General features: G+C 42.1%; 1 protein-coding gene across 3 annotated transcripts in view; it reads right to left on the bottom strand.

Moving 5' to 3' along the window:
• Positions 1–22409, bottom strand: part of ARL15 (ARF like GTPase 15) — a 329406-nt gene extending 306997 nt beyond the window's left edge. For all 3 annotated transcript variants that reach the window (XM_075854920.1, XM_075854919.1, XM_075854916.1), the window contains exon 1: positions 22262–22409. In XM_075854920.1, the coding sequence (XP_075711035.1) occupies positions 22262–22273 (12 nt within the window). In that variant the 5' untranslated portion in view covers positions 22274–22409. The remainder of the gene's footprint in view (positions 1–22261) is intronic.
• Positions 22410–24774: the final 2365 nt, after the last annotated feature.

Raw genomic sequence — 24774 nt, forward strand, 5'->3', positions numbered from 1 at the left:
ATACACTTCTCATTGTTCCAGCCCAGCTTCTATCACTGCACAATCACACTGTGCTGTGGATCATGCTGGGCTGGAACAATGATAAGTGTAGGACACTGATTAGTCACTGATTGGTCAGCCTCATACACTCCTCTGTACAACACCCAGTTGGTAAAAAGTAAAAAAACGCCCAGTTGTCCATTGAGAAAGTAATTAGCATAAATCTAAACTAGCTCATAACTTGCCCAAAAATTATCGTTTTTCAAAATAAAAAACACTGCAGTTATCTACATTACAGCGCCAATCAGATTATGTAGGAGATAGGGCACTTATAATTTGGTGACAGAGCCTCTTTAAAGGGGTTATCCGGTTTTAGAATAAGGCTGGGTTTACACGACCTATTTTCAGACGTAAACGAGGCGTATTATGCCTCGTTTTACGTCTGAAAATAGGGCTACAATACGTCGGCAAACATCTGCCCATTCATTTGAATGGGTTTGCCGACGTATTGTGCAGACGACCTGTAATTTACGCGTCGTCGTTTGACAGCTGTCAAACAACGACGCGGAAATTGACTGCCTCGGCAAAGTAGTGCAGGGCACTTCTTTGCTACGTAATTTGAGCTGTTCTTCATTGAACTCAATGAAGCACAGCTCAAGATTTACGAGCGTCACAGACGCCTAGTAAATTACGAGGAGGAGCATTTACGTGTGAAACGATGCAGCTGTAAACAGTCTGTCTTTTCACACGTAAATGCCTCTCAGCGTGTGAACATACCCTAAAGGTTCAGCGCCCCCCCCCCCCCCGCCCACAAAAACAGCACTTCTCTTGCCCATTTAAACTGCAATACCAGGCACAGACTATAGACAAGAATGGTGCGGTTTCTTGAAAAAGTACAGATCTATTTTTTCTAATCCTGGACAACCCCAGTACGTTTTGAATCTTCTTTAGCCGTATTGTCGATGGAGCCTTATTTCAGAAATGCAGGACTTAGCTCGTCTAATAGCAATAAAGTCATTTTCCAGCTACAGAAATACCTTGGGGCAGAGGTCATTTAGCAGAGTGCTTGGAGATGGAGTGCATGGGTAGGCGTCCATCCACTTAGCAGTAATGTATTGAAATGGTTCAACAGAATGAAAAATTGTAACGTTAGGTGATGCCCCATTTAGTAAGAAAGCAATTAAAATGGAATTATCATCCAGTAAAAGCTCTAAGCACTATACATTTACACGATTGGTGAAAGCAGTCCACAATCTTAGATTTACGGACATATCAGCGCTGTGCAGTACGGAGCCCCATAATACCAGCACTAGAGCATATACCTTACGTAGTCAGTGTACAAGTAACAATTCAAGCAGCAGGCACCGTCTAATAATCAAGAATAGCTGATAATCCAAAAACCATCAGGTCCTGTTAATGCCAGAGAACAAGAATTCTAAAATATATTAAGAAAAGGCCACCAAATGAGAAGCCCACCCAACTTCCCCAGAAGACACAGCAGCAACCCCTCTACCACTTTTCCAGTAGTTATAACTGCACTCCCCCCCCCTCTGTTGTCACAGCCACTCCCCCTCCACTTACAACAGTTCATACAATTTTCCAGTAGCCACAGCAAACCCCCCCCCCCTAATCACAGCAGCATCACCCTGCCCCCTCCTCAGCAGGAAGTAACAGCAAGCATCACCCAGACCACCCTCCCAGTTCTCACAGGTCCCCACTTTAATGGGACGTAATAGATGCTGGATCATTCGATTGGTTGTAGAAAAGAAGTTCACTTGTAAATTCATATAAATTATCTACACTTACATTTTAACACAAAATTAGATCTTAATATATAAAAATAGTATAAGTGTTAAATTAAATATAACTTCAAATTTTTAAATCAAATCAGAGGAATTTTCTAATTGTGGTGAAGCTTGTGGTTTTGGATTGTGCGTGTTCAAAGCAAGTACCGGATTAAAGGAGTTTCCCTATACGCGCACGCACGCAACTATTTTTTTAGTAAACGGACAACCGTTGTCTGAGCTTTCAGTAATCCAGCGTTTGTTTGTTTTTTGAGCGAGGAAACTAAGTAATGTTCTTTTTACACACAGCAGCATTGGTCACTATAGCGCCAAACTCTGGAATTCAGTAAGAATATGACAGTAAAGAGAAACTGAATACACAGGAAATAAGATACCCGGATATCCCAGACGTAATGTTTGTATTATAATTATGTGTTTATATAGCGGTAACATATGCCGGGGAACTGTACAGGCAATATAGTACAAGTATAATGCAGCAAAAAGGAGAAATAAAAATAAAAAAGGCGCTATTTTTATAAAGGAGGAGTTGTTGCAGTAGAAGTTATGGGAGACTGAAATTTCAGGGTGGATTCAAAGGATCGGAAAGTGGTGGCTGGAATCGGGCAGGGATATCCGAAGGACAATAGACACGAGCAAAGTTCTGGATAAAGTGCTGGACTGGGCCCACCAGAGAAAAATGACTGAGGGTCACCCTTGATCTAAACAGAACACGTGCAGGTCCACTTTTAACTTCGTCATTTTTGTTGTAAACAGAGGTCAAACTAAATATTTTTTTAGCAAAGTAAAAAAAAACTCCTCTTCGTATTTTTTTAGGAGATAAATGGATATATATATTAGGCGAGCAGCACTGTGTAGAAAATATAAACGGGTGTAAGCGAAATACAACTCGATCACAGGTACTTCAAAAACAAAAAAAAGATAGGAGAAGAGGAAAAAACGCAGCACTATAATGGGTTTATTCACTCATGTTTCAGCCCTCTTCGTGTTTTTTGGCACAGATGTGGACGCGGAAGCTGAGTCTGAATCAGCGACAAAAAATGTCGGAAACCACCTCCAATTGATTTCAATGGGAAACGGAAGCATTTTTTCCAAAGCGGCTTTTAGCCACTTGCGGGGGGGGGGGGGGGGGGGGGGGAAACAGCGACTGTTGCAGCAAGAAAGTGCAGGAAGATCAAAATCGGCCTCAATTTTTTTTCTGCCTGCAAAATCCTCCATGTGAACAGGGTCCAACTAAGGCTTCCTTCAAGCAATGTGATAAGTGGGAAGAAGAATATAAACCATGTGATTAATTTAAATTTAAATAGGCAGTTATAGGGGTAGTCCAGTAGGAAGGACTGATCACCTTTCCACTAGGTGATAAATGCTAGATCAGTGAGGGTCCGACAGCTGGGTCCCCCGTTTTCTCCAGCCACAAGACCAGAGCAGTGGTCGAGCATGTGTGCTGCTGTTCCATTCGAACTCCACGGCAATGACTCAAAGTGCAGTTCTGCAGACTGCACTTTTGCTTCAGTCAAAAACAACGGAAACCTAGCCAACAGAGACAAACAGAAAGCAACTGAAACAAAAGAAAGAATTACCATTGAAATCAATGGTAATTCTAACGGAACGGTTGCTTTCCGTTTAATCTTTCGAGCCTCTCTTCCTCGGACGGAAGGGAGGTAAAACGTATACTAATAGTAGTGGGAACTTAGCCGAAGTTATTTTTTATCCTTTTTTGCGGTCATTTTTGTAATCACAGCAAAACCATGGTCATTTTTGCAGCGATTACAAAAACTGCGTTAAAAAAAAAAAAAAAAAAAAAAGGAAGTGGTTTGCATGCATGTCTACTGCTCCATTTAAATGGGGACCATGGGACTCATTCTTGCGGTCGAAACCCACATTTATCACTTATCCTGTGGATAGGTGATAGATTATTTTCGTGGGACAACCCCCTTGTTTAGTTTTACATAACCCCGCTTCATATTAGTTCATAACTGGGTAGAACACAACTTCTATGCGAGGTGTAATGGCAGACATATTACTTGTCACTCAACACTGAGGAACTGATAAAGTTGTTCCTATAAAAAAAAGTTTTGTACAAATACTCGTCACTTTTGAAATCTCTGCTTTTAGTCATTGAACTTGTTACAGTTCCGTTATGCTCATTTGGGCTTGGTGGACTAAGTGCTTGTGAACAAGTGGAGTTATAAAACCGGAGTTAAAAAGGCTGTCACCAGATTATAAGTGCCCTATCTCCTACATAATCTGATCTGCGCTGTAATGTAGAGAACAGCAGTGGGTTTTTTTCTGAAAAACTATCATTTTTGAGCAAGTTATGAGCAATTTTAGATTAAGAAACGAATTAGCATTAATGACCAACTGGGCGTTGTACAGTGAAGTGTATGACGCTGACCAATCAGCATCATACATTTCTCATTGTTCCAGTGTGATTGTGCAGTGAAAGAAACTGGGCTGGAACAATGAGAAGTGTATGACGCTGATTGGTCAGCGTCATAGACTCCTCTGTACAAGTCCCAGTTGGAAAAAAGTAAAAACACGCCCATTTGTCTATTTAGAAAGTCATTTGCATAAATCTAAAACTGCTCATAACTTGCTCAAAATTGATCGTTTTTCAAAAGAAAACCCACTGTTTTTATCTACATTACAGCGCCGATCTTATATAGGAGATAGGGCACTTCTAATGTGGTGACAGAGCCTCTTTAAAGAGGCTCTGTCACCAGATTTTGCAACCCCTATCTGCTATTGCAGCAGATAGGCGCTGCAATGTAGATTACAGTAACGTTTTTATTTTTAAAAAACGAGCATTTTTGGCCAAGTTATGACCATTTTTGTAGTTATGCAAATGAGGCTTGCAAAAGTCCAAGTGGGTGTGTTTAAAAGTAAAAGTACAAGTGGGCGTGTATTATGTGCGTACATCGGGGCGTTTTTAATACTTTTACTAGCTGGGCGCTCTGACGAGAAGTATCATCCACTTCTCTTCAGAACGCCCAGCTTCTGCCAGATCACGCTGTGACGTCAGTCACAGGTCCTGCATCGTGTCAGACGAGCGAGGACACATCGGCACCAGCGGCTTCAGTTGATTCTGCAGCAGCATCGGCGTTAGCAGGTAAGTCGATGTAGCTACTTACCTGCAAACGCTGATGCTGCTGCAGAATCAACTGTAGCCTCTGGTGCCGATGTGTCCTCGCTCGTCTGACACGATGCAGGACCTGTGAGTGACGTCACATCGTGATCTGGCAGAAGCTGGGCGTTCTGAAGAGAAGTGGATGATACTTCTCATCAGAACGCCCAGCTAGTAAAAGTATTAAAAACGCCCCGATGTACGCTCATAATACACACCCACTTGGACTTTTGCAAGCCTCATTTGCATAAATACAAAAATGGTCATAACTTGGACAAAAATGCTCGTTTTTTAAAAATAAAAACGTTACTGTAATCTACATTGCAGCGCCGATCTGCTGCAATAGCAGATAGGGATTGCAAAATCTGGTGACAGAGCCTCTTTAAAGTCCCTGTAAGTACTCCTCTTTACTTTTTGAATGTTTCACTTTTTTTGTAACTTGGATAATGGACATCAAGATTGGAGGTTTTCTTCAGTGCACTGTTTGCCATATGTATGCACGACTGGAGCCGGAGTTCCAGGGTGAATACCTCTGTAGCAGATGTGAACATGTTGGTCACCTAGAAGCTCGCATTAGAGATCTGGAGGACCAAAATGCAACACTGAGGGTGATAGACAATCTTGAGCGGAGCATGCTGCTCACTGAGAATACAGTTAGCACGGTAAATCTGGAGGGTGAAGACATGGGTCAGCAGGACCAGGCAAGTAGGTGGGTTAATGTAGTTGGGGCAGAGGAAAGGGGTCCAAGAAAAGGAAGGCAAATCCTGTTTCTGCTATTCCAAGCAAAATTGCCAAGTTGGGTAATGATGCGAGGGTGTCGCTCTCAGAAATGGCAGCCCTAGTGGATACTGATCTCCCTAACAGCCGGGAGAACAGCCCAGCTAGTAGTCGGCGGGATGGTAATGCAGGTAAGCCAAGACAATTGATAGTTGTAGGGGATTCTATAATCCGGAAGACTGATAGAATAATTTGTCGCCAAGACCGCCTCAACCGAATGGTTTGCTGTCTCCCTGGTGCCAGGGTTCGGCATGTGGTGTAACGGGTGGATAAATTACTGGGAGGGGCTGATGATGATCCAGCTGTCGTGGTCCATGTGGATACCAATGACAAAATAAAAAGGTAGATGGAGGAGCATTAAGAATAATTTTAAAGAACTAGGCTACAAGCTGAAGGGAAGGACCTCCAAGGTTGTATTCTCAGGAATACTGCCTGTGCCATGCGCATCACAGGAAAGACAGCGGGAGCTCAGGGAGTTAAATGCATGGCTTAATTCTTAGTGTAGAGGAGAAGGCTTTGGGTTCCTAGAGCACTGGGCTGACTTTTCATTGGGGTACAAACTGTATTCTGCAGATGATTTGCACCTAAATGGAAGGGGGTCCGTTGTGCTGGGGGAGAGAATTCCAGCTAGGGTGGCGGAGTATTTAAACTAGGGCTGAGGAAGGAGGTCAATGTAGAATATAAAAGGGGTAGTCAGGTTAGAGAGGGGTCAGACTATATTGGTGGGGGGAGAAACAGACTGTGGGGAGAGGACTAGGTAACAGGATAAGGAGATCCTTTCATTACAAAACAGCAATGAAAATAAAAATGCCCAAATAATCACATTTCTGATATTAAACATGGCAATTTGAAATGCAAGTTAAAGTGTATGTTCACAAATGCCAGAAGTCTAGCAAGCAAAATGGGGGAGCTGGAGGCCTTGATACTGGAAGAATATATAGATATAGTTGGTGTTGCTGAAACATGGCTGGACTCTTCACATGACTGGGCTGTAAATCTACAGGGTTTTACACTGTTTGGAGAGACAGGACAAATAGGAAAGGTAGTGGTGTATGTCTGTATGTGAGAAGTGATATGAAGGAGAGTGTGAAAGAGACATTAGAGGGTGAAGATTGTGAGGAGATTAAAACCTTGTGTGGTGGAATTACAAAGGGAGGTAAACACTGAAAACATTATACTTTTAGTGTAATCTATAGACCCCCCAATATAACAGAGGAGATGGAAGATCAGCTATATAAACAGATGGAGCGGGCTGAACAGGCTGGTACTCTAGTGATAATGGGAGATTTTAATTACCGGGATATTAATTGGTGTCATGGTTCGGCTTCAACTGCAAAAGGAGAGACATTTCCTCAACCTGTTGTAGGAAAATTTCATGGGCCAGTTTGTGGAAGACCCGACTAGAGGTGAAGCTCTGGTGGATCTGGTCATTTCTAATAATGCAGAGCTTGTTGGGAACGTCAATGTTCGTGAAAACCTCGGTATCAGTGATCATAATATAGTTACATTTTTCCTATACTGTAAAAAACAAACACAGGCTGGGAGAGCAAAAACACCTCATTTTAAGAAGGCCAATTTCTCCAGGATGAGGGCTGCAATTCAGGATAAAGACCGGGAAGAACTAATGTCAAATAATGGTACAAATTATAAATGGGAGATCTTACAATCTATTTTGTATAATTAGTGTAAAATTTATTCCTATAGGTAACAAGTTTAAATTACTCAAATTAAACCCCACATGGCTTACACCCTCTGTAAAAAGGGCAAAAAGTAAAAAGGGTAAAAACAAAATGACAAAAAAAAAGGGCATTTGAAAAATACAAATCTGAGGGTACAGCTGTAGCCTTTGTAAATTATAAAGAGCTTAATAAAATCTGTAAAAATAATAAAAATCAGAAAAAATACAAAAATGAGAGGCAGGTGGCCAAGGATAGTAAAACAAATCCCCCCCAAAAAAGTATCTAAATGCGAAGAAACCAAGGTCTGAACATGCAGGACCCCTAAATAGTGGTAATGGGGAGTTTGTCACAGGGGATCAAGAGAAGGCAGAGTTACTAAATGGGTTCTTCAGCTCTATATATATACACAACAGGAGAAAGAGCAGCTGATATAGCCGGTGCTAGTGCTGTTAATATATCAGTGCTGTGAATTGGACGACTGTAGATATGGTCCAAGCCAAGTTAAATAAAAATAAATGTGAACAAGGCCCCAGGACCAGATGGGTTACACCCTAGAGATCTTAAAGAGCTTAGTTCAGTTATTGCTGTCCCCCTCTTCATAATATTTAGAGATTCTCTAGTGACTGGTATAGTGCCAAGGGACTGGCGCAGGGCAAATGTGGTGCCTATTTAATGTGGTGCCTATTTTCAAAAAGGGCTCAAGGTCTTCCCCGGGTAATTATAGACCAGTAAGCTTAACATCCATCGTGGGGAAAATGTTTGAGGGGCTATTGAGGGACTATATGCAGGATTATGTGACAGATAACAGTATAAGGCTGGATTCACACGAGCACATTACGTCCGTAATGGACGGAACGTATTTCGGCCGGAAGACTCGGACCGAACACAGTGCAGGGAGCCGGGCTCCTAGCATCATAGTTATGTACGATGCTAGGAGTCCCTGCCTCTCCGTGGAACTACTGTCCCGTACTGAAAACATGATTACAGTACGGGACAGTTGTCCTGCAGCGAGGCAGGGACTCCTAGCATTGTAGATAACTATGATGCTAGGAGCCCGGCTCCCTGCACTGTGTTCGGTCCGGGCCTTCCGGCCGAATTACGTTCCGTCCATTACGGACGTAATGTGCTCGTGTGAATCCAGCCTTATAAGTGACAACATCTGTCCTTAGTAAAACCGTGCTGGCTGTCAAACTAACCGGATTTGTTTTTATGAAGAGGTGAGTAGAAGCCTAGACAGAGGGGCCGCTGTGGATATAGTGTTTTTGGACTTTGCAAAAGCATTTGACACTGTCCGTCATAGACGTCTAATGGGTAAATTAAGGACCTTAGGTTTAGAAAATATAGTTTGTAATTGGATTGAGAATTGGCTCAAGGACCGTATCCAGAGAGTTGTGGTAAATGATTCCTACTCTGAATGGTCCCCGGTAATAAGTGGTGTAAGCCAGGGTTCCGTGCTGGGACCACTATTATTCAATTCATTTATTAATAATTTAGAGCATGGGATTAATAGCACTATTTCTATTTTTGCATATGACACCAATCTATGTAATATAGTTCAGACTATGGAAGATGTTCGTGAATTGCAAGCGGATTTAAACAAACTGAGTATTTGGGCGTCCACTTGGCAAATTAGATTTAATGTAGATAAATGTAAAGTTATGCATCTGGGTACCAACAACCTGCATGCATCATATGTAGTAGGGGGAGCTACACTGGGGGAGTCACTTGTTGAGAAGGATCTGGGTGTACTTATAGATCATAAACTAAATAACAGCATGCAATGTCAATCAGCTGCTTCAAAGGCCAGCAATATATTGTTGTGTATTAAAAGAGGCATGGACTTACGGGACAGGGATGTAATATTACCACTTTACAAAGCATTAGTGAGGCCTCATCTAGAATATGCAGTTCAGTCCTGGGCTCCAGTTCATAGAAAGGATGCCCTGGAGTTACAAAGAAGAGCAACGAAGCTAATAAGGGGCGTGGAGAATCTAAGTTATGAGGAAAGATTAAAAGAACAAACTATTTAGCCTTGAAAAAAAGACGACTAAGGGGTACATGATTAATTTATATAAATATATTAATGGCACATAGAAAAAATATGGTGAAATCCTGTTCCATGTAAAACCCCCTCATAAAACAAGGGGCGGGGGGGAGACTCCCTCCGGCTGGAGAAAAAAAAAAGGTTCAATTTACAGAGGCGACAAGTCTTCTTCTTTACTGTAAATCTATAGAATGGTCTACCGCAGGAGCTACTAAGGGAGAGGAAAAAGAGATACACGGCGCCATATAGTGCAATAAACGCGAGGGAGTAAAAAGAGCAATCTACTATACGAAAATCGCTCACCTTAGGTAGTGGATACCGTTAAGTATCTCAAAGGCCAGAAAGCTGCTGCCAGGTCCATACACACGCAAAAATAATTTTGCTGTCAAAACGGATCAATAATTGAGGAAAAAGGAGGACCAACGGCGCTGCTATAAAAGATGTCAGGGCAAGAGATAATAATTAATATTTAATGAAAGAGGCTACGCGTTTCGACGCCGGACCGGCGTCTTCATCAGGCCAATACACATTGTGCGATGTGCACACGTTTAAATACACAGTGAAATGAGGACTAATTGACATTCAAAACACAAAAAGAACCGCCAAATGCGGGCGGGTCAAAGGTCAGATAATATAGATTACATAATGCCAATGCACAACAACAGCACTACAAAACTTGTTCAGAATGATAACAGTATTTACATAAATACAAAAATGGTTAATACAACTAAAAATTAACAGTAGCATATTATGAATAATCATATTCAATCAAAAAAGCACCACACAATTTCTAAGAGTCCCTATATTACATAAGTTCAAAAGCGCACGCTGGGCATTACTAAAAATTCCAAACGACATTCTGCAAAATGTGTTAAAGGAAAGGATTACCGTAGTATAAAAAGAAAATTTCCAAAGCGTCCCCAGGTTCCTAGGTAACGCTAAAAGTACGGTGGCCGAAGGGGGACATACAGACTAAATGGATTAGGGAGCTTTTTGAATTGCAATCCAACCTTGACATATCTGATTTGAGTTTTTTAACTGCTGATGTGTCCTCTTTATATACTAACATTCCACACACTCTTGGTATGGAAGCCATCTCGTCATTTCTTATATCAGACCTTCGTTTTTCAAATAAGCAGCTTAATTTTATTATTGAATGCATAGATTTTATTTTAACACACAACGTTTTTACATTTGATAATCATTTTTATAGACAGGTAAAGGGGTGTGCAATGGGGTCGCGTTTCGCACCCTCCTACGCAAACCTTTACATGGGTTGTTTTGAGGAATCCCATATTATGAATGCACATAATTTTACTAAAAATATCGTCTTTTATAAACGTTATATTGACGATTTATTTTTTATCTGGAAAGGTGACAGGCTTTCTGCTAATGCTTTTATGGATTTTTTAAACGCGTAGCCTCTTTCATTAAATATTAATTATTATCTCTTGCCCTGACATCTTTTATAGCAGCACCGTTGGTCCTCCTTTTACCGCAGGAGCTGGTAGACTCCCATCCCTTGGTTGAACTTGATGGACATGTCTCTTTCAACCGTACTAACTATGTGTCATGTACCGAGCCCTACACCTGTGTGTTCACATGAACGGGCCAAATTTCCAGCCTCTGGAAGCATTCAATACAGGCTCCCATTCAATGACTACAGGAAGATAGCATGAAAACGGTTTGGGCACACTTATCAAATCTCTCTGGCTATGTTCACACAGGGCGGATACGCTGCATAGGAGAACACAGCGCATCCGCCCTGGACCCCGCAGGGAATTCTGGCAGAAAAAAACGCATAAAATTGTGGTGCAGTTTTTCGGCCGGAATGTTCATTGCGGAAAACAGCAGGTTAAGAAAAAAAAAAAAAAGGACTACACTTACCCATAGTCATGGCGAGGCGTCCCTCTGACATCCTGCAGCTCAGCATCCTGGGATGTCGTTTCATCCCATGTGACTGCTGCAGACTGATTAGCTGCAGCAGCCACATGGGATGAAATGTCATCCCTAGAGGCCGGGCTGGACACAGGACTATAGAGATCTGGGTAAGTATAGGCTTTTTTTCGTACTTCTATTCCTATGATGGAACCAAGGAAAGGAAAAACAGCGCAGATGTGAACGAAGCCTAAGGATTGAAAAATACTTCTGTACTACAGTGCATATTTCTAACGGCTTCGATAAAAATATTGATAGGCTTTATTCACATCACATCTACACAACCAAACGCCTATAAACATCTACTTGTGGTTAAAGATTGTCACAATTAGGCCGGATTCACACGAGCGTGTTCAGTCCGTGATACGGTCCGTATGTCGGCAGTATTTCCCGGACTGAACACACTGCAGGGAGCTGGGCTCTTATCGTCATCGTTATCTATGACGCTAGGAGTCGCTGCCTCGCTGCGGGAAAACTGTCCCATACTGAAAACATGATTACAGGACAGGACAGTAGTTCCACGGAGAGACAGTGACTCCTAGCGTCATAGTTAACGATGATGCTAGGAGCCCGGCTCCCCGCACTGTGTTCAGTTCGGGAAATGCGGCCGACCTGCGGACCGTATCACGGACTGAACACGCTCGTGTGAATCCGGCCTTATAGCAATAGAAAAGGTCATTAACATTTTGTTTCTGCAACTAAAGAAACCAGCCTCACAAATGCTACAGAAACCTTAGTAAACAGACGTCGGCTCCATGCACAAGGCCGGTTATAAAAGTTAGGCTTTATTCAGACGAACGGGAATTACGTCCGTGCAACGCGCGTGAGTCCGCTGAAAAAAAAAAAAAGTCACGACTTGTCCGATCTTTGGGCATTTTGCGCGAATCACGCACCCATTGAAGTCAATGGGTGCGTGAAAACCACGCATGCCGCACGGAAGCACTTCCGTGCGAACTGCGCGATTCGGGCAACAGCTGTCAAAAGGATGAATGTAAACAGAAAAGCACCGCGTGCTTTTCTGTTTACAAACATCCAAATGGAGTGTCATAATGATGGCGGCTGCGCGAAAAGCACGCAACCGCGCATCATATGCTGCAGCCACACGGAGCGGTTAAGTGGCTTTTGCGCACACAAAACGCCACGTTTTTGGTGTGCGCAAAAACGCCACGCTCGTGTGAATCCAGCCTTAAGGATGGACCACATTTTGTCCAGTAAGACCAGGAAATCCTATCCTAATAGCTAGCTTTGGGAAAGGTTTTCCTGAACCCATACAGGATCTGACACGCATACTTTCCAACATTTGCATGCCCAGTTGCAGGACACTTCTAAACCACATACTCAACCCACCCAGGATCGCACACAAAACGTCCAGAGAATGCCAACCAATAACTAAATTTGCATAAGCTACGCCCATTTCAGGGAACAATCCTGCGAAAAACGGGGCGGTTGGGAGGTATGGACACTGAACCATAATGGATGACCAATAAGGCCTGATTTATATGAACTTGAGCAATTTATACTGTACATTGCCAAGGATGAACTCAAATTCCAGTCATGTGATTGGGATGGGATCGCTGCATGGAGTCGAAATATGGTCATGTGAATGAGCCCTTGGGCTACGCTCCCACGGCGTACTTTTCACGTGGATTCTGCATTGAAATTAGTGTGAAATCCACCGCCTTTTGTTTTCCATGGGAAATCCGTGACATGCCACTTAATGCAGAAAAGCAGTTGATTAGAGGCACGTAAACCGGAAATGCATGTCAGATATGTCCGCCTCCTGGATCTGCTGTGTGATCATGGCCTTATGGTAAAGAATGTAAAAGTATAAAGGAAATACTATCTCTGTACCCATTTCTAGTCTCAACTTTAAAAATAAAATAAAATAAAAAAAAAACGCATCAAACACGGTACTGTGTGATTTTGGCCTAAGGGAAACAAGAGCTTGGAGGAGAGGTGTATAACTGCACACCCCACAACTGAGCAGAATAGCCATTAGAGCTATGGGAAAGTTGGGTGACTAAAGCCATGGGAAGTGTAATGCCAACCATGATGGTGGTCACACATCTTTCTTAGAAACAGAAACAACTAGTTACTAACAAGGAAAATAACCATAGCTTATGAACATTACTAACCTTAAAGGGTACAGGATTAGAAGAACATGGCTGTTTTCTGCCAGAAACAGCACCACGCCTACCCACAGGTTGAGCCAGGTATTGCAGCTCAGCCCCATTGAAGTAAATTAGGCTGTCTGACAAAACCACACACAACCTATGAATAGGTGTGGCAGAATAGGTGTTTTTGGAAGATAACGGGCATGTTTATCCAATTAGGAGCGGTCTGGTTTAGAAAACCCATTTATCAAATGATTCGATAGTAGCAAATTCTGAGGGGGTCCCACATTCAGGACACTTACCTCCCACTGAAGGACATGGCTCGTGTGTGAATTACACAGACAGACCATTGCTTTCAATAGGAACTGTGTAATACGTAATTTCGCCCGTGGTGGAGCTGCAGAAAAATTTAACACTTGCTGCTAGGTTCTCGCGCAGCTGATCGCTGGGGGTTACAGCTGCTGGTCACTGATCAGCTTATCGTCAGGGAACCATCCTAAGAAAAATGGACCCTTTAAAAGGGTTACCCCATGAATAAATATTACATTACTCGGTTAGATCATGTAAAACATGAACACATTAGGTAGAAATTGAAAAATGTTTATGTTTTGAGTCAATGTGATATTCAATCATGGGCAATCCCTTTAAGCTTTGACAGAGGACGACTAAAGGACTTATTTTAGGGAGATGGCAACAACAGAATGCGTTCAACAATCCCAAACAGATTGCTCAAGAAAAGATTTATGATCCTGTGTGTGAGCGGAACTCCCAGAACCTCACATTACAAATTTAGACAAACTTGTTTGACCAACTTTTTGTGTCTTAAAGAGGCTCTGTCACCACATTATAAGTGCCCTGTCTCCTATATAAGGAGATCGGCGCTGTAATATAGGTGACAGTAATGCTTTTTATTTAGAAAAACTATCTATTTTAAACCACTTTATGAGCGATTTTAGATTTATGCTCATGAGTTTCTTAATGCCCAAGTGGGCGTGTTTTTACTTTAGACCAAGTGGGCGTTGTACAGAGGAGTGTATGACGCTAACCAATCAGCGTCATGCACGTCTCTCCATTCATTTACACTGCACTAGCGATATAGTTATATCGTTATGTGCAGCTACATACACTAACGTTACTGCAGTGTCCTGATAATGAATATACATCACTACCAGCCTGGACGTCATGTGTACTCAGAATCCTGACACTTCTGAATCTTTTCTGTGAGATTCCAGCAAGGCAAGCGTAATCTCGTTGGAAATGACAGGTTACATCGTAATCTCTCGAGATAACGCTTGCCTTGCTGGAATCTCACAGAAAAGATTCAGAAGTGTCAGGATTCTGAGTACACATCACGTCCAGGCTGGTAGTGATGTATATTCATTGTCAGGACACTGCAGTAATGTTTTAGTGTGTTTATGTGGCTGCACATAACAATATAACTATATCGCTAGTGCAGTGTAAATGAATGGAGAGAAGTGTATGACACTGGTCACTGACTGGTCAGCATTATACACTCCTCTGTACAAACTCCCACTTGGTCTAAAGTAAAAACACGCCCACTTGGGCATTAAGAAACTCATTAGAATAAAGCTAAAAATCGCTAATATGGTGAAAATAGATAGGTTTTTTTTTAAATAAAAAGCATTACTGTCACCTACATTACAGCGCCCATCTCCTTATATAGGAGACAGGGCACTTATAATGTGGTGACAGAGCCTCTAACATGAACCTTACCTGTGGAAGAAAAGAAAACAACAAAAACCCAAGAATGACGATGATTATTCCTAATGAGAAGTGTTATATGGCAGAAGCATACAATACACCTCAATACATGCACGGTCAGGCTATGTTCACACGGGTTGGATTTGCCATAGGCAGATCAGACAAGTATTTACTACGGGATCTGCAACAGAAATCTGCAGCTTACCACAAATTAGCGCCACAGATGTGCCGTGTATCCCCACGCAGATTAGTGCCATTCAATGGGGCTAATACACAAGTAGAAATCTGACTTTCCATCGGGAATCCGCATGCTACTTATTCTCACAGATTTATTTTTGCCCTGTGGACAAAAAATTTTGCAGAGATTTTCCACTGCATGTGAACGCCAATGCGGAAACCCTTTTCACAAGCGTGTAATGCGCTTTGTTGTGTCGTGGAATGCGCATTGATGTGTGAACATGGCCTAATCGTGAGACGCCACCACAGTGAAACTTTATTCCACAAGCGTCACCTTTTCCCTTACACCCTGTAAGGGTATGTGCACACGAGAAGTGGCTTTTACGTCTGAAATGACAGACTGTTTTCAGGAGAAAACAGCTGCGTCGTTTCAGACGTAAAAGCTCCTCCTCGCATTATGCGAGGCGTCTTTGACGCTCGTAAATCTTGAGCTGCTCTTCATTGACTTCAATGAAGAACGGCTCAAATTACGTCCAAAGAAGTGTCCTGCACTTCTTTGCCGAGGCAGTCATTTTACGCGTCGTCGTTGGACAGCTGTCAAACGACGACACGTAAATGACAGGTCGTCTGTACAGTACGTCGGCAAACCCATTCAAATGAATGGGCAGATGTTTGCCGACGTATTGTAGCCCTATTTTCAGACGTAAAACGAGGCATAATACGCCTCGTTTACGTCTGAAAATAGGTCGTGTGAACCCAGCCTAACTAGAGCAATGCCGGTAACCCAAAATTTATCAGGCAATGAAAAAATGGGCTAGACAGAAGAGCTTACATTCAAAACGGACATAAAATGGCAGTAAGGGCTAATTAGCATCAATGAAACAAAAACACACAGCATTAGGCCTTATTCAGACAAATGTGTCCGCAAAAAAACACACCGTTTTATGCGTTGCAGTTCCGTGTGGCATCAGTTTTGGTGGACATTTTTTTAAAAAAAATTCTCATCCTTACTTTAGCAACTGTTGCGTGAAACACGGACAGCACACGGATGAAGTCCATGTGCTTTCCGTGATTTTCATGCACCAATAGACTTCAATGGGCGCGTGGTCTGCAAAAAACGGGCTAGAATAGGACATGCAGTGAAAAATAATGCATGTTTAAATAGCACCAATGAATTGCATAGGTCCGTGTGATGGCCGTTATTTATACAACGTTCGTCTGAATAAGGCCTTAGGGTACATACATGCACATCTCATCTACAAACTACGGAAAAATTCCATACAAAATACTTGCGGAAATTGACCCACAGTGCGGATACTACATATGTGGCATGTCAATTTCTCTCTGAAAATGCTGCGGAATTCCCACATGGAAATTCCGTGTGTGAAATTCAGTGTGTGGATGTACCCTAAAAAGGTATTTAATAAAATAAAAAAAATTACAAAAAGTCTGCATTTTTGCCCGGGAACAGCGCCGCTCTTGTCGGTAGGCCGAGTCTGGTATTTCAGCTCAGCCCCATTCACTTGAATAGGCAAAAATTCAGGAGTTTGGAAAAGCTGGATGACAAACCAACGTGAAAGATGTAGTGGTACACTTTTTGTCAACCAATTTTGTCAGAACCACATACAAGTCAGCCCGGTGAGAAGGCGGATAATTGTCTCACGTTCAGTCAGTATCTGGTTTAAAGGGGTTTCCCAGACTTATGTAAATAATGTGTAAAAAAGGTCAAAAGTCACTTTTTTTTCGATGGGGGATATGAGGGCTGAGACCCCCAATGGAACACGGGGGTCGCAGCGCTCTGCAGATGACTCATCAACTTTCCCCAAAGATCTTAGTATGTGCCAATGACAGTATACGTCCCCACATCCACAGTCTAAAAACCCATCCAGACCGAATACTTATCATGGCTGAGAGGTGAATAAAATTGTATCCGTCCCAGGCAATCTCCCGTTAGCGGAACAGTTATCTATAAATAACAGGAGAGATCCGCTGTGAGCAAGGAAATCTTAAAAACGGTGAGGAACTAAAATAGAAAGGAAAACTTTATCAAAAATAATGCAAAAGGAAAAAAAACTGGAGGATCAACCAATCATGTTACAGCTTTGATTCCCCAAAGGGCCTCTGAAAAATAACAGCTGGACTCCGATTGGCTGCTAGGGGCAACAGCTCCACTTTTCCTTTGCACTAGTTTTAATCAATCTCCCCCAATCTACATTACAAAGCAGTATTATAGAGAGACAGATGATGACTTGTGCCTCGTATTTACCGGCGATTTTCACAGTGGGAACGCCAAACTTGACTTCACTCAACAGAATAAACCATAAAAGTAACCATCACATCATGTGCAGCCATTCACTACTGTACGGATAGCTGGGAGGCCCGGCATACATACGAGATTATAAACCCCTTCTAAGTGTATGTGCACACGATGAGAGGCTTTTACGTCTGAAAAGACAGACTGTTTTCAGGAGAAAACAGCTGCGTCGTTTCAGCCGTAATTCCTCCTCCTCACATTTTGCGAGGCTTCTCTGACAGCCGTAAATTTTGAGCTGTGCTTCATTGAGTTCAATGAAGAACGGCTCAAATTACGTCTCAAAGAAGTGTCCTGCATATAATGTATATAAGTGCCCTGCATATAATGTATATAAGTGTCCTGCATATAATGTATATAAGTGTCCTGCACTTTTTACGAGGCTGTATTTTTACGCGTCATCGTTTGACAGCTGTCAAACGATGACGCGTAAATTACAGGTCGTCGGCAAAAGCATTCAAATGAATGGGCAGATGTTTGCCGACGTATTGTAGCCCTATTTTCAGGCGTAAATCGAGGCATAATACGCCTAGTTTAAGTCTGAAAATAGGTCGTGTGAACCCAGCATTAAAGGAAGGGTGTTGCGAAAAAAAAAAAATTTTAGATCAATTTGCTTTTAGCGTTTTATTAAAAAATAAATTTATTTATTTGTGTGTTTGTGTTTTACTTTTTTTTTTCTTTTCAAACTTGTTCTTCCCTATGGGGGCTGCCATGTTGTTTTTCATCTCTGTATGTGTCGATTAACGACACATACAGACATGGAATACGGCACATACAACCCCATAGAGAATGCGAACGGGAGCCGTTCTATTCACTATGGTGTACGCAGTCTGTGTGGGAACGGCGCATGCGCCGCTCCCACACAGTCCAAATGGAAGGTCTTCAGCCCAACGACATCCGGCGCCATTTTCTTGTGGACCGGAAGCCGCGGCCGGACAGTAAGATGACTACTTCCGGTCGCGGCTTCCGGACACGTGTTCTGAAGCAGGCACTAGGAGCGGAGGGAGTGAGCGGCAGGAGCAGGTAAGTTATTTCTGTGTATGTTCATGTTTTACTGTGTGATTACCACTGTATCTAATCCTACTACACGGTGTATTCGCTCAAAAAATGGCGGCACACAGTGTAGGAGGCTTGAACATTCAATCCCCTCCTTTCTCCTGGCACTAGCCAGAACAAAGGCGGGGGGATTCTGTGAGCTCACTAGAGCGTGTGTGTTTACACCAAATTTACAGCATAAAGCAATGTGGTTGCTTTACCACATGCCAATGCTGCAATTTTGGGAATTGCTCCCTCTAGGGACCAGCACAGGGAAATATTATAAATTAGAATTTAAAAAAAAATTATAACAATGTCTAATCATGTATACACTAACTGTTTAACAAAAAACAAAAAAATTTCTAGCGACACATTCCCTTTAAAAGAGATTCTCCGCTCTTTATAAAATAATAAAACATATCTCATATCAGCAATTAGTTCCCCGAGAGCAGATTTGGGGGATAGACATTACAAGGACTACACATGTCCACCGCACGTCCAGGACGGGGTACCGGTGTAGTGTATGGGCGCGCCATTTGTAAACAAAGCAGTGCTGCCCCCTGTCAGCAGTACCGGAGACCGGCTCTTGGGGCCCATATTATAAAATATGAGAACATGGTTTCAAATAACTATTTCTAAAATCCCGAAGAAACACAAGCAAAAAGGTGTAACATGAACCAAGCAGCCCCAAAAGAACATCTGTAAACCCTGCACGAAAACCATAAACACCGCCATGACAGAAACGGATACCTCAGACTGCGAGGACCGCCACCGGAGATGCGTCATTTACACAGTTCATCTGCAACCGGAGGCTCTCAAACTTTTGAGAAACTACATCTCCCACCATGTCTTGTGAGCTGTGGGAGTTGTAGTTTCACAACAATTTAGACAATAGGGCTACACGAAACGCGGCATTGTTAGGGTAGGTTCACACGGCAACGCCAAATACGTCTGAAATTACGGAGCTGTTACAGTTACAAGTGCAGGCGTTATTCGTGGCGTTCATTACTGACGTAATTGAAGCTGTTTTTCAATGGAGTCAATGAAAAACGGCTCCAATTACGTCCCAAGAAGTGACATGCACTTTGAGGCTGGCGTCTTTTTACGCACCGTCTTTTGACAGCGACGCGTAAAAATACACCTCGTCTGCACAGTAATCGCAAAACCCATTGAAATCAATGGCCAGATGTTTGCAGACGTATTGGAGCCGTTTTTTCAGGCGTAAGTCGAGGCGTAAAACGCCAGAATTACGTCCGTAAATAGGCCGTGTGAACATACCCTAATACAGATCGGTCTTTAGCTCTATACACTTGACTGCAATTCTTCACCAGTTGCTTGTTGTCAGTGAATAGAAATATTCTGGTCCTCCAGAGGCTCACAACCCACCTGACAAGCCCTGCTCACACAGTTGAGGGTTTGTTTCAATGTATCAATAGCGGTATGAGCGATCAACATGGAGTCCAGGATAGAAGAGAGATTTGAGCCGTGATATACTTAGCTCAGAGGATGGGATATTCAGACAGTGCGGTCAAATTGCGATTAAAGCAAAACGCTGCATTTATTGAAAGACGAGCTAAACACAAGAAATGGTTATAAACCATACCTAATAGAAATCCCAAAATATGCAATCCATATATAGCACGGTGCCGTTTCGGAGAGCAACAATTCAAAAAGAAAAAAACAACAAAAAATATTTTCCAAAACATACCAGGCACTCTTTGGGATAAGAATAATTTTATATAAATTTTTATTAAATTCCATATAAAAATATATTTTAAAGATTTTTCATATATAAATATATCTCTTTCCGCTTTTATCCATAATACAAAGATTTTTTATAGGAAAAGAAAAGGGTTTGAGAAAACACATTTGTTTCAAACTAGATGTACATAATTTAAAAAAAAAAAAAAAAGTCTCCTGGCCAGGATACCAACACAGACTTTTATAACATTACTGCCATTAATTTATCCCCCTCTAAACACAATGACATGTCATGATGAGATATCTAGGTAATAGGTGTTCTATACATAAGCCAATATCAGACCCATATAAGAGATTTAAGCTTAAATTTGCTCACCTTTGGGTGAAATCTCGGCTGCCCCCGAGTATAGGAAGATTTAAAGATGAATATTTAACTCCTTATATACAATTGCATTGTTATCACACAAGAGGAACTGTTTCTGTTGGTTTCGGACCAAAATTAGAAAAGAAGGAGTAAAAAGAAAAAAGCGCAAGTGTGAACGGAGACCAATGGTGTCTGGATAAAAAAAATCTTCAGAACCGGTTCTTATAGCTAATCTCTTATATGGGTCTGATATTGGCTTATGTATAGAACACCTATTACCTAGATATCTCATCATGACATGTCATTGTGTTTAGAGGGGGATAAATTAATGGCAGTAATGTTATAAAAGTCTGTGTTGGTATCCTGGCCAGGAGACTTTTTTTTTTTTTTTTTTAAATTATGTACATCTAGTTTGAAACAAATGTGTTTTCTCAAACCCTTTTCTTTTCCTATAAAAAATCTTTGTATTATGGATAAAAGAGGAAAGAGATATATTTATATATGAAAAATCTTTAAAATATATTTTTATATGGAATTTAATAAAAATTTATATAAAATTATTCTTATCCCAAAGAGTGCCTGGTATGTTTTGGAAAATATTTTTTGTTGTTTTTTTCTTTTTGATTTATTGAAAGACCACTGCATTATGCGGTGAAAAAAAAATATATAGATTTAACCGCACCATCTGAATATACCCTAAGGCTGGGTTCACACGGTGCGTTTTAGCTGTCGTTTAATTTCTTTTTGTTATGGTAGATGAACTCCCATCATTTCTCTTAATGGGAGTTCATCTACCAAAACACACGATAAAAAAAAAAGCACCGTGTGAACCCAGTCTAACTGTATCAATCTCTCAGTTGTGAAGTATTAGTTCTCCAAAGGTTTCCAGTTCCTGGACGTAAACAAGAATGTATCTATTCACTGTCAGCAAACAGCGATCTTGAAAATGGTGAGGAATTGAAACCCAAAGTATATTAGAAAGTTGCAGACGTTTTCGTTATACAACCACCAAGGCACATTACATGACAGGGCAGAAGTCATTGCCATCCTGCTCTACAGCCAGATACAACCACCACAGTGACACTAACCACTTCATATGACAACAGAAGCTGGTGTCACTGGGCACAAGACAAGCAGACTGGCAGAACAGGCGGCATATTCAATTAGGTACTTTATAATGTCACGCTGCAAGTAAAAGATGTCATTAAAGGTAGCTCAAGGCCATGGCAGCTGGAGGGCAGCCACCACTGACACAGGCGATGTATGAGGCGTCCTGCAAGGTGCCAGCCACCTGTGACACAGGAACAGCCCTCATTAGGCTGGCATTAGCAGTGCCATTGAATAGGAAATGAGGCAGGATGCAGGGCAGCTCAATGAAGCATGCTTTATGGGGCTGCATACTCCAACCAGCAGCCAGTGACCTATCAGCAGACATCTAATAGCCGGGAATGGCCTGCACTATAACACGAGAGTAGTGATGAGAGTGGCACATACCATGTAATCCATGGACTCATGCGGTGGTGGCAAGCAGGCTGGGGATGGAGCTGCTCTCCGCTGGGAGTCCGGCCACTGCCGCTCAATAATAAAGCCCAGGGAAGTTGCTGCTGGAGCTATCCCCTATCCCCTCTCTCCTCTTCCTTCTCCTCCCACCTCCCTCCTGTATACGCCTGGCAGCCAGCACCGAGCATGGGGGAAAGAGGCATCGCTGACCACGCCCATAAAAAAAACCCAAGCCGTGCAGACCACGCCCATCGTCCCAAGAGACGCCGCTAAGAAAAAAATAATATACGCCCCTTTATTATTAACCACGCACAATTCTGCGTCGGTACCCTCCCTCCTGTGAAAATACATTCGTCATTTGTCACATGACTGCTCACGTGGCCTGGTTGTGCGTATGATTTTAACCACTTGCTAACCGGTATTGTAGCTTTGGGCGACTATTATGTGTTTACAGAGCAGGACCTCCCGGCTGAGGACATGACTGGACGATTCAGCCCTACAGAGAAATACCTATTATATTAACTCTATCACTACCAGACTAGTCTTTCTCACTACCTGTTATATTAACTCTATCACTACCAGACTAGTCTTTCTCACTACCTGTTATATTAACTCTATCACTACCAGACTAGTCTTTCTCACTACCTGTTATATTAACTCTATCACTACCAGACTAGTCTTTCTCACTACCTGTTATATTAACTCTATCACCACCAGACTAGTCTTTCTCACTACCTGTTATATTAACTCTATCACTACCAGACTAGTCTTTCTAACTACCTGTTATATTAACTCTATCACTACCAGACTAGTCTTTCTCACTACCTGTTATATTAACTCTATCACTACCAGACTAGTCTTTCTCACTACCTGTTATATTAACTCTATCACTACCAGACTAGTCTTTCTCACTACCTGTTATATTAACTCTATCACTACCAGACTAGTCTTTCTCACTACCTGTTATATTAACTCTATCACTACCAGACTAGTCTTTCTCACTACCTGTTATATTAACTCTATCAATACCAGACTATTCGTTCTCACTACCTGTTATATTAACTCTATCACCACCAGACAATTCTTTCTAACTACCTGTTATATTAACTCTATCACTACCAGTGTAATGGCAGGGGGTAGGGAGACGGACAAGTGAGCCCTAATCTACCCGCCACTCTGTCCCTGCCTACTTGCAACGACCCGCCCTAGGCGACGGGGTACAACTGGGCGGCGGTCCCTGCGCTCAGTAAGTGCACGACAAACATACAAGGAACACAAGCAAGGAAAAGGGGCCGTTGCCCACGGCAACAGCGTGAGCAACCAGAGTGGTGAACGAGCCGAGTCAAGCCAGGAGTGTGCGAGGTACAAAACGAAAAGCAGAAGAGTAGTCGGTAAGCCAGGGTCGGTATGGAGCAGGATCAAAAATAGCAGGAGCTGTAGCTGGGCCAGGAAACCACAAGGAAAGAAACAAAAGCAATAACAAGCACCGAGGGACAGGAAGTGCAGGCTTAAATAGACCGAGGGCGGGAGCTAGCTGAGTCTGGCCAGGTTACGATAGGCTCTCCCACTCCTAAGCCTGCCAGCCTGAATGGTGGAAGCAGGAGTCAGTCTCAGGGATGTATTCTCAGGTGCTGACTGATTAGTTCTGGGAGTTAACCCCGCTGTGCCTGGCAGATCCTTTACAACCAGACTAGTCTTTCTCACTACCTGTTATATTAACTCTATCACTACCAGACTAGTCTTTCTAACTACCTGTTATATTAACTCTATCACTACCAGACTAGTCTTTCTAACTACCTGTTATATTAACTCTATCACTACCAGACTAGTCTTTCTCACTACCTGTTATATTAACTCTATCACTACCAGACTAGTCTTTCTCACTACCTGTTATATTAACTCTATCACTACCAGACTAGTCGTTCTCACTACCTGTTATATTAACTCTATCACTACCAGACTAGTCGTTCTCACTACCTATTATATTAACTCTATCACTACCAGACTAGTCGTTCTCACTACCTGTTATATTAACTCTATCACTACCAGACTAGTCTTTCTAACTACCTGTTATATTAACTCTATCACTACCTGACTAGTCTTTCTCACTACCTATTATATTAACTCTATCACTACCAGACTAGTCTTTCTCACTACCTATTATATTAACTCTATCACTACCAGACTAGTCTTTCTAACTACCTGTTATATTAACTCTATCACTACCTGACTAGTCTTTCTCACTACCTGTTATATTAACTCTATCACTACCAGACTAGTCTTTCTCACTACCTATTATATTAACTCTATCACTACCAGACTAGTCGTTCTCACTACCTGTTATATTAACTCTATCACTACCAGACTAGTCTTTCTCACTACCTGTTATATTAACTCTATCACTACCAGACTAGTCGTTCTCACTACCTATTATATTAACTCTATCACTACCAGACTAGTCTTTCTCACTACCTGTTATATTAACTCTATCACTACCAGACTAGTCT

This window comes from Rhinoderma darwinii, chromosome 1, assembly GCF_050947455.1.
Source record: "Rhinoderma darwinii isolate aRhiDar2 chromosome 1, aRhiDar2.hap1, whole genome shotgun sequence".
Taxonomy (NCBI): domain Eukaryota; kingdom Metazoa; phylum Chordata; class Amphibia; order Anura; family Rhinodermatidae; genus Rhinoderma; species Rhinoderma darwinii.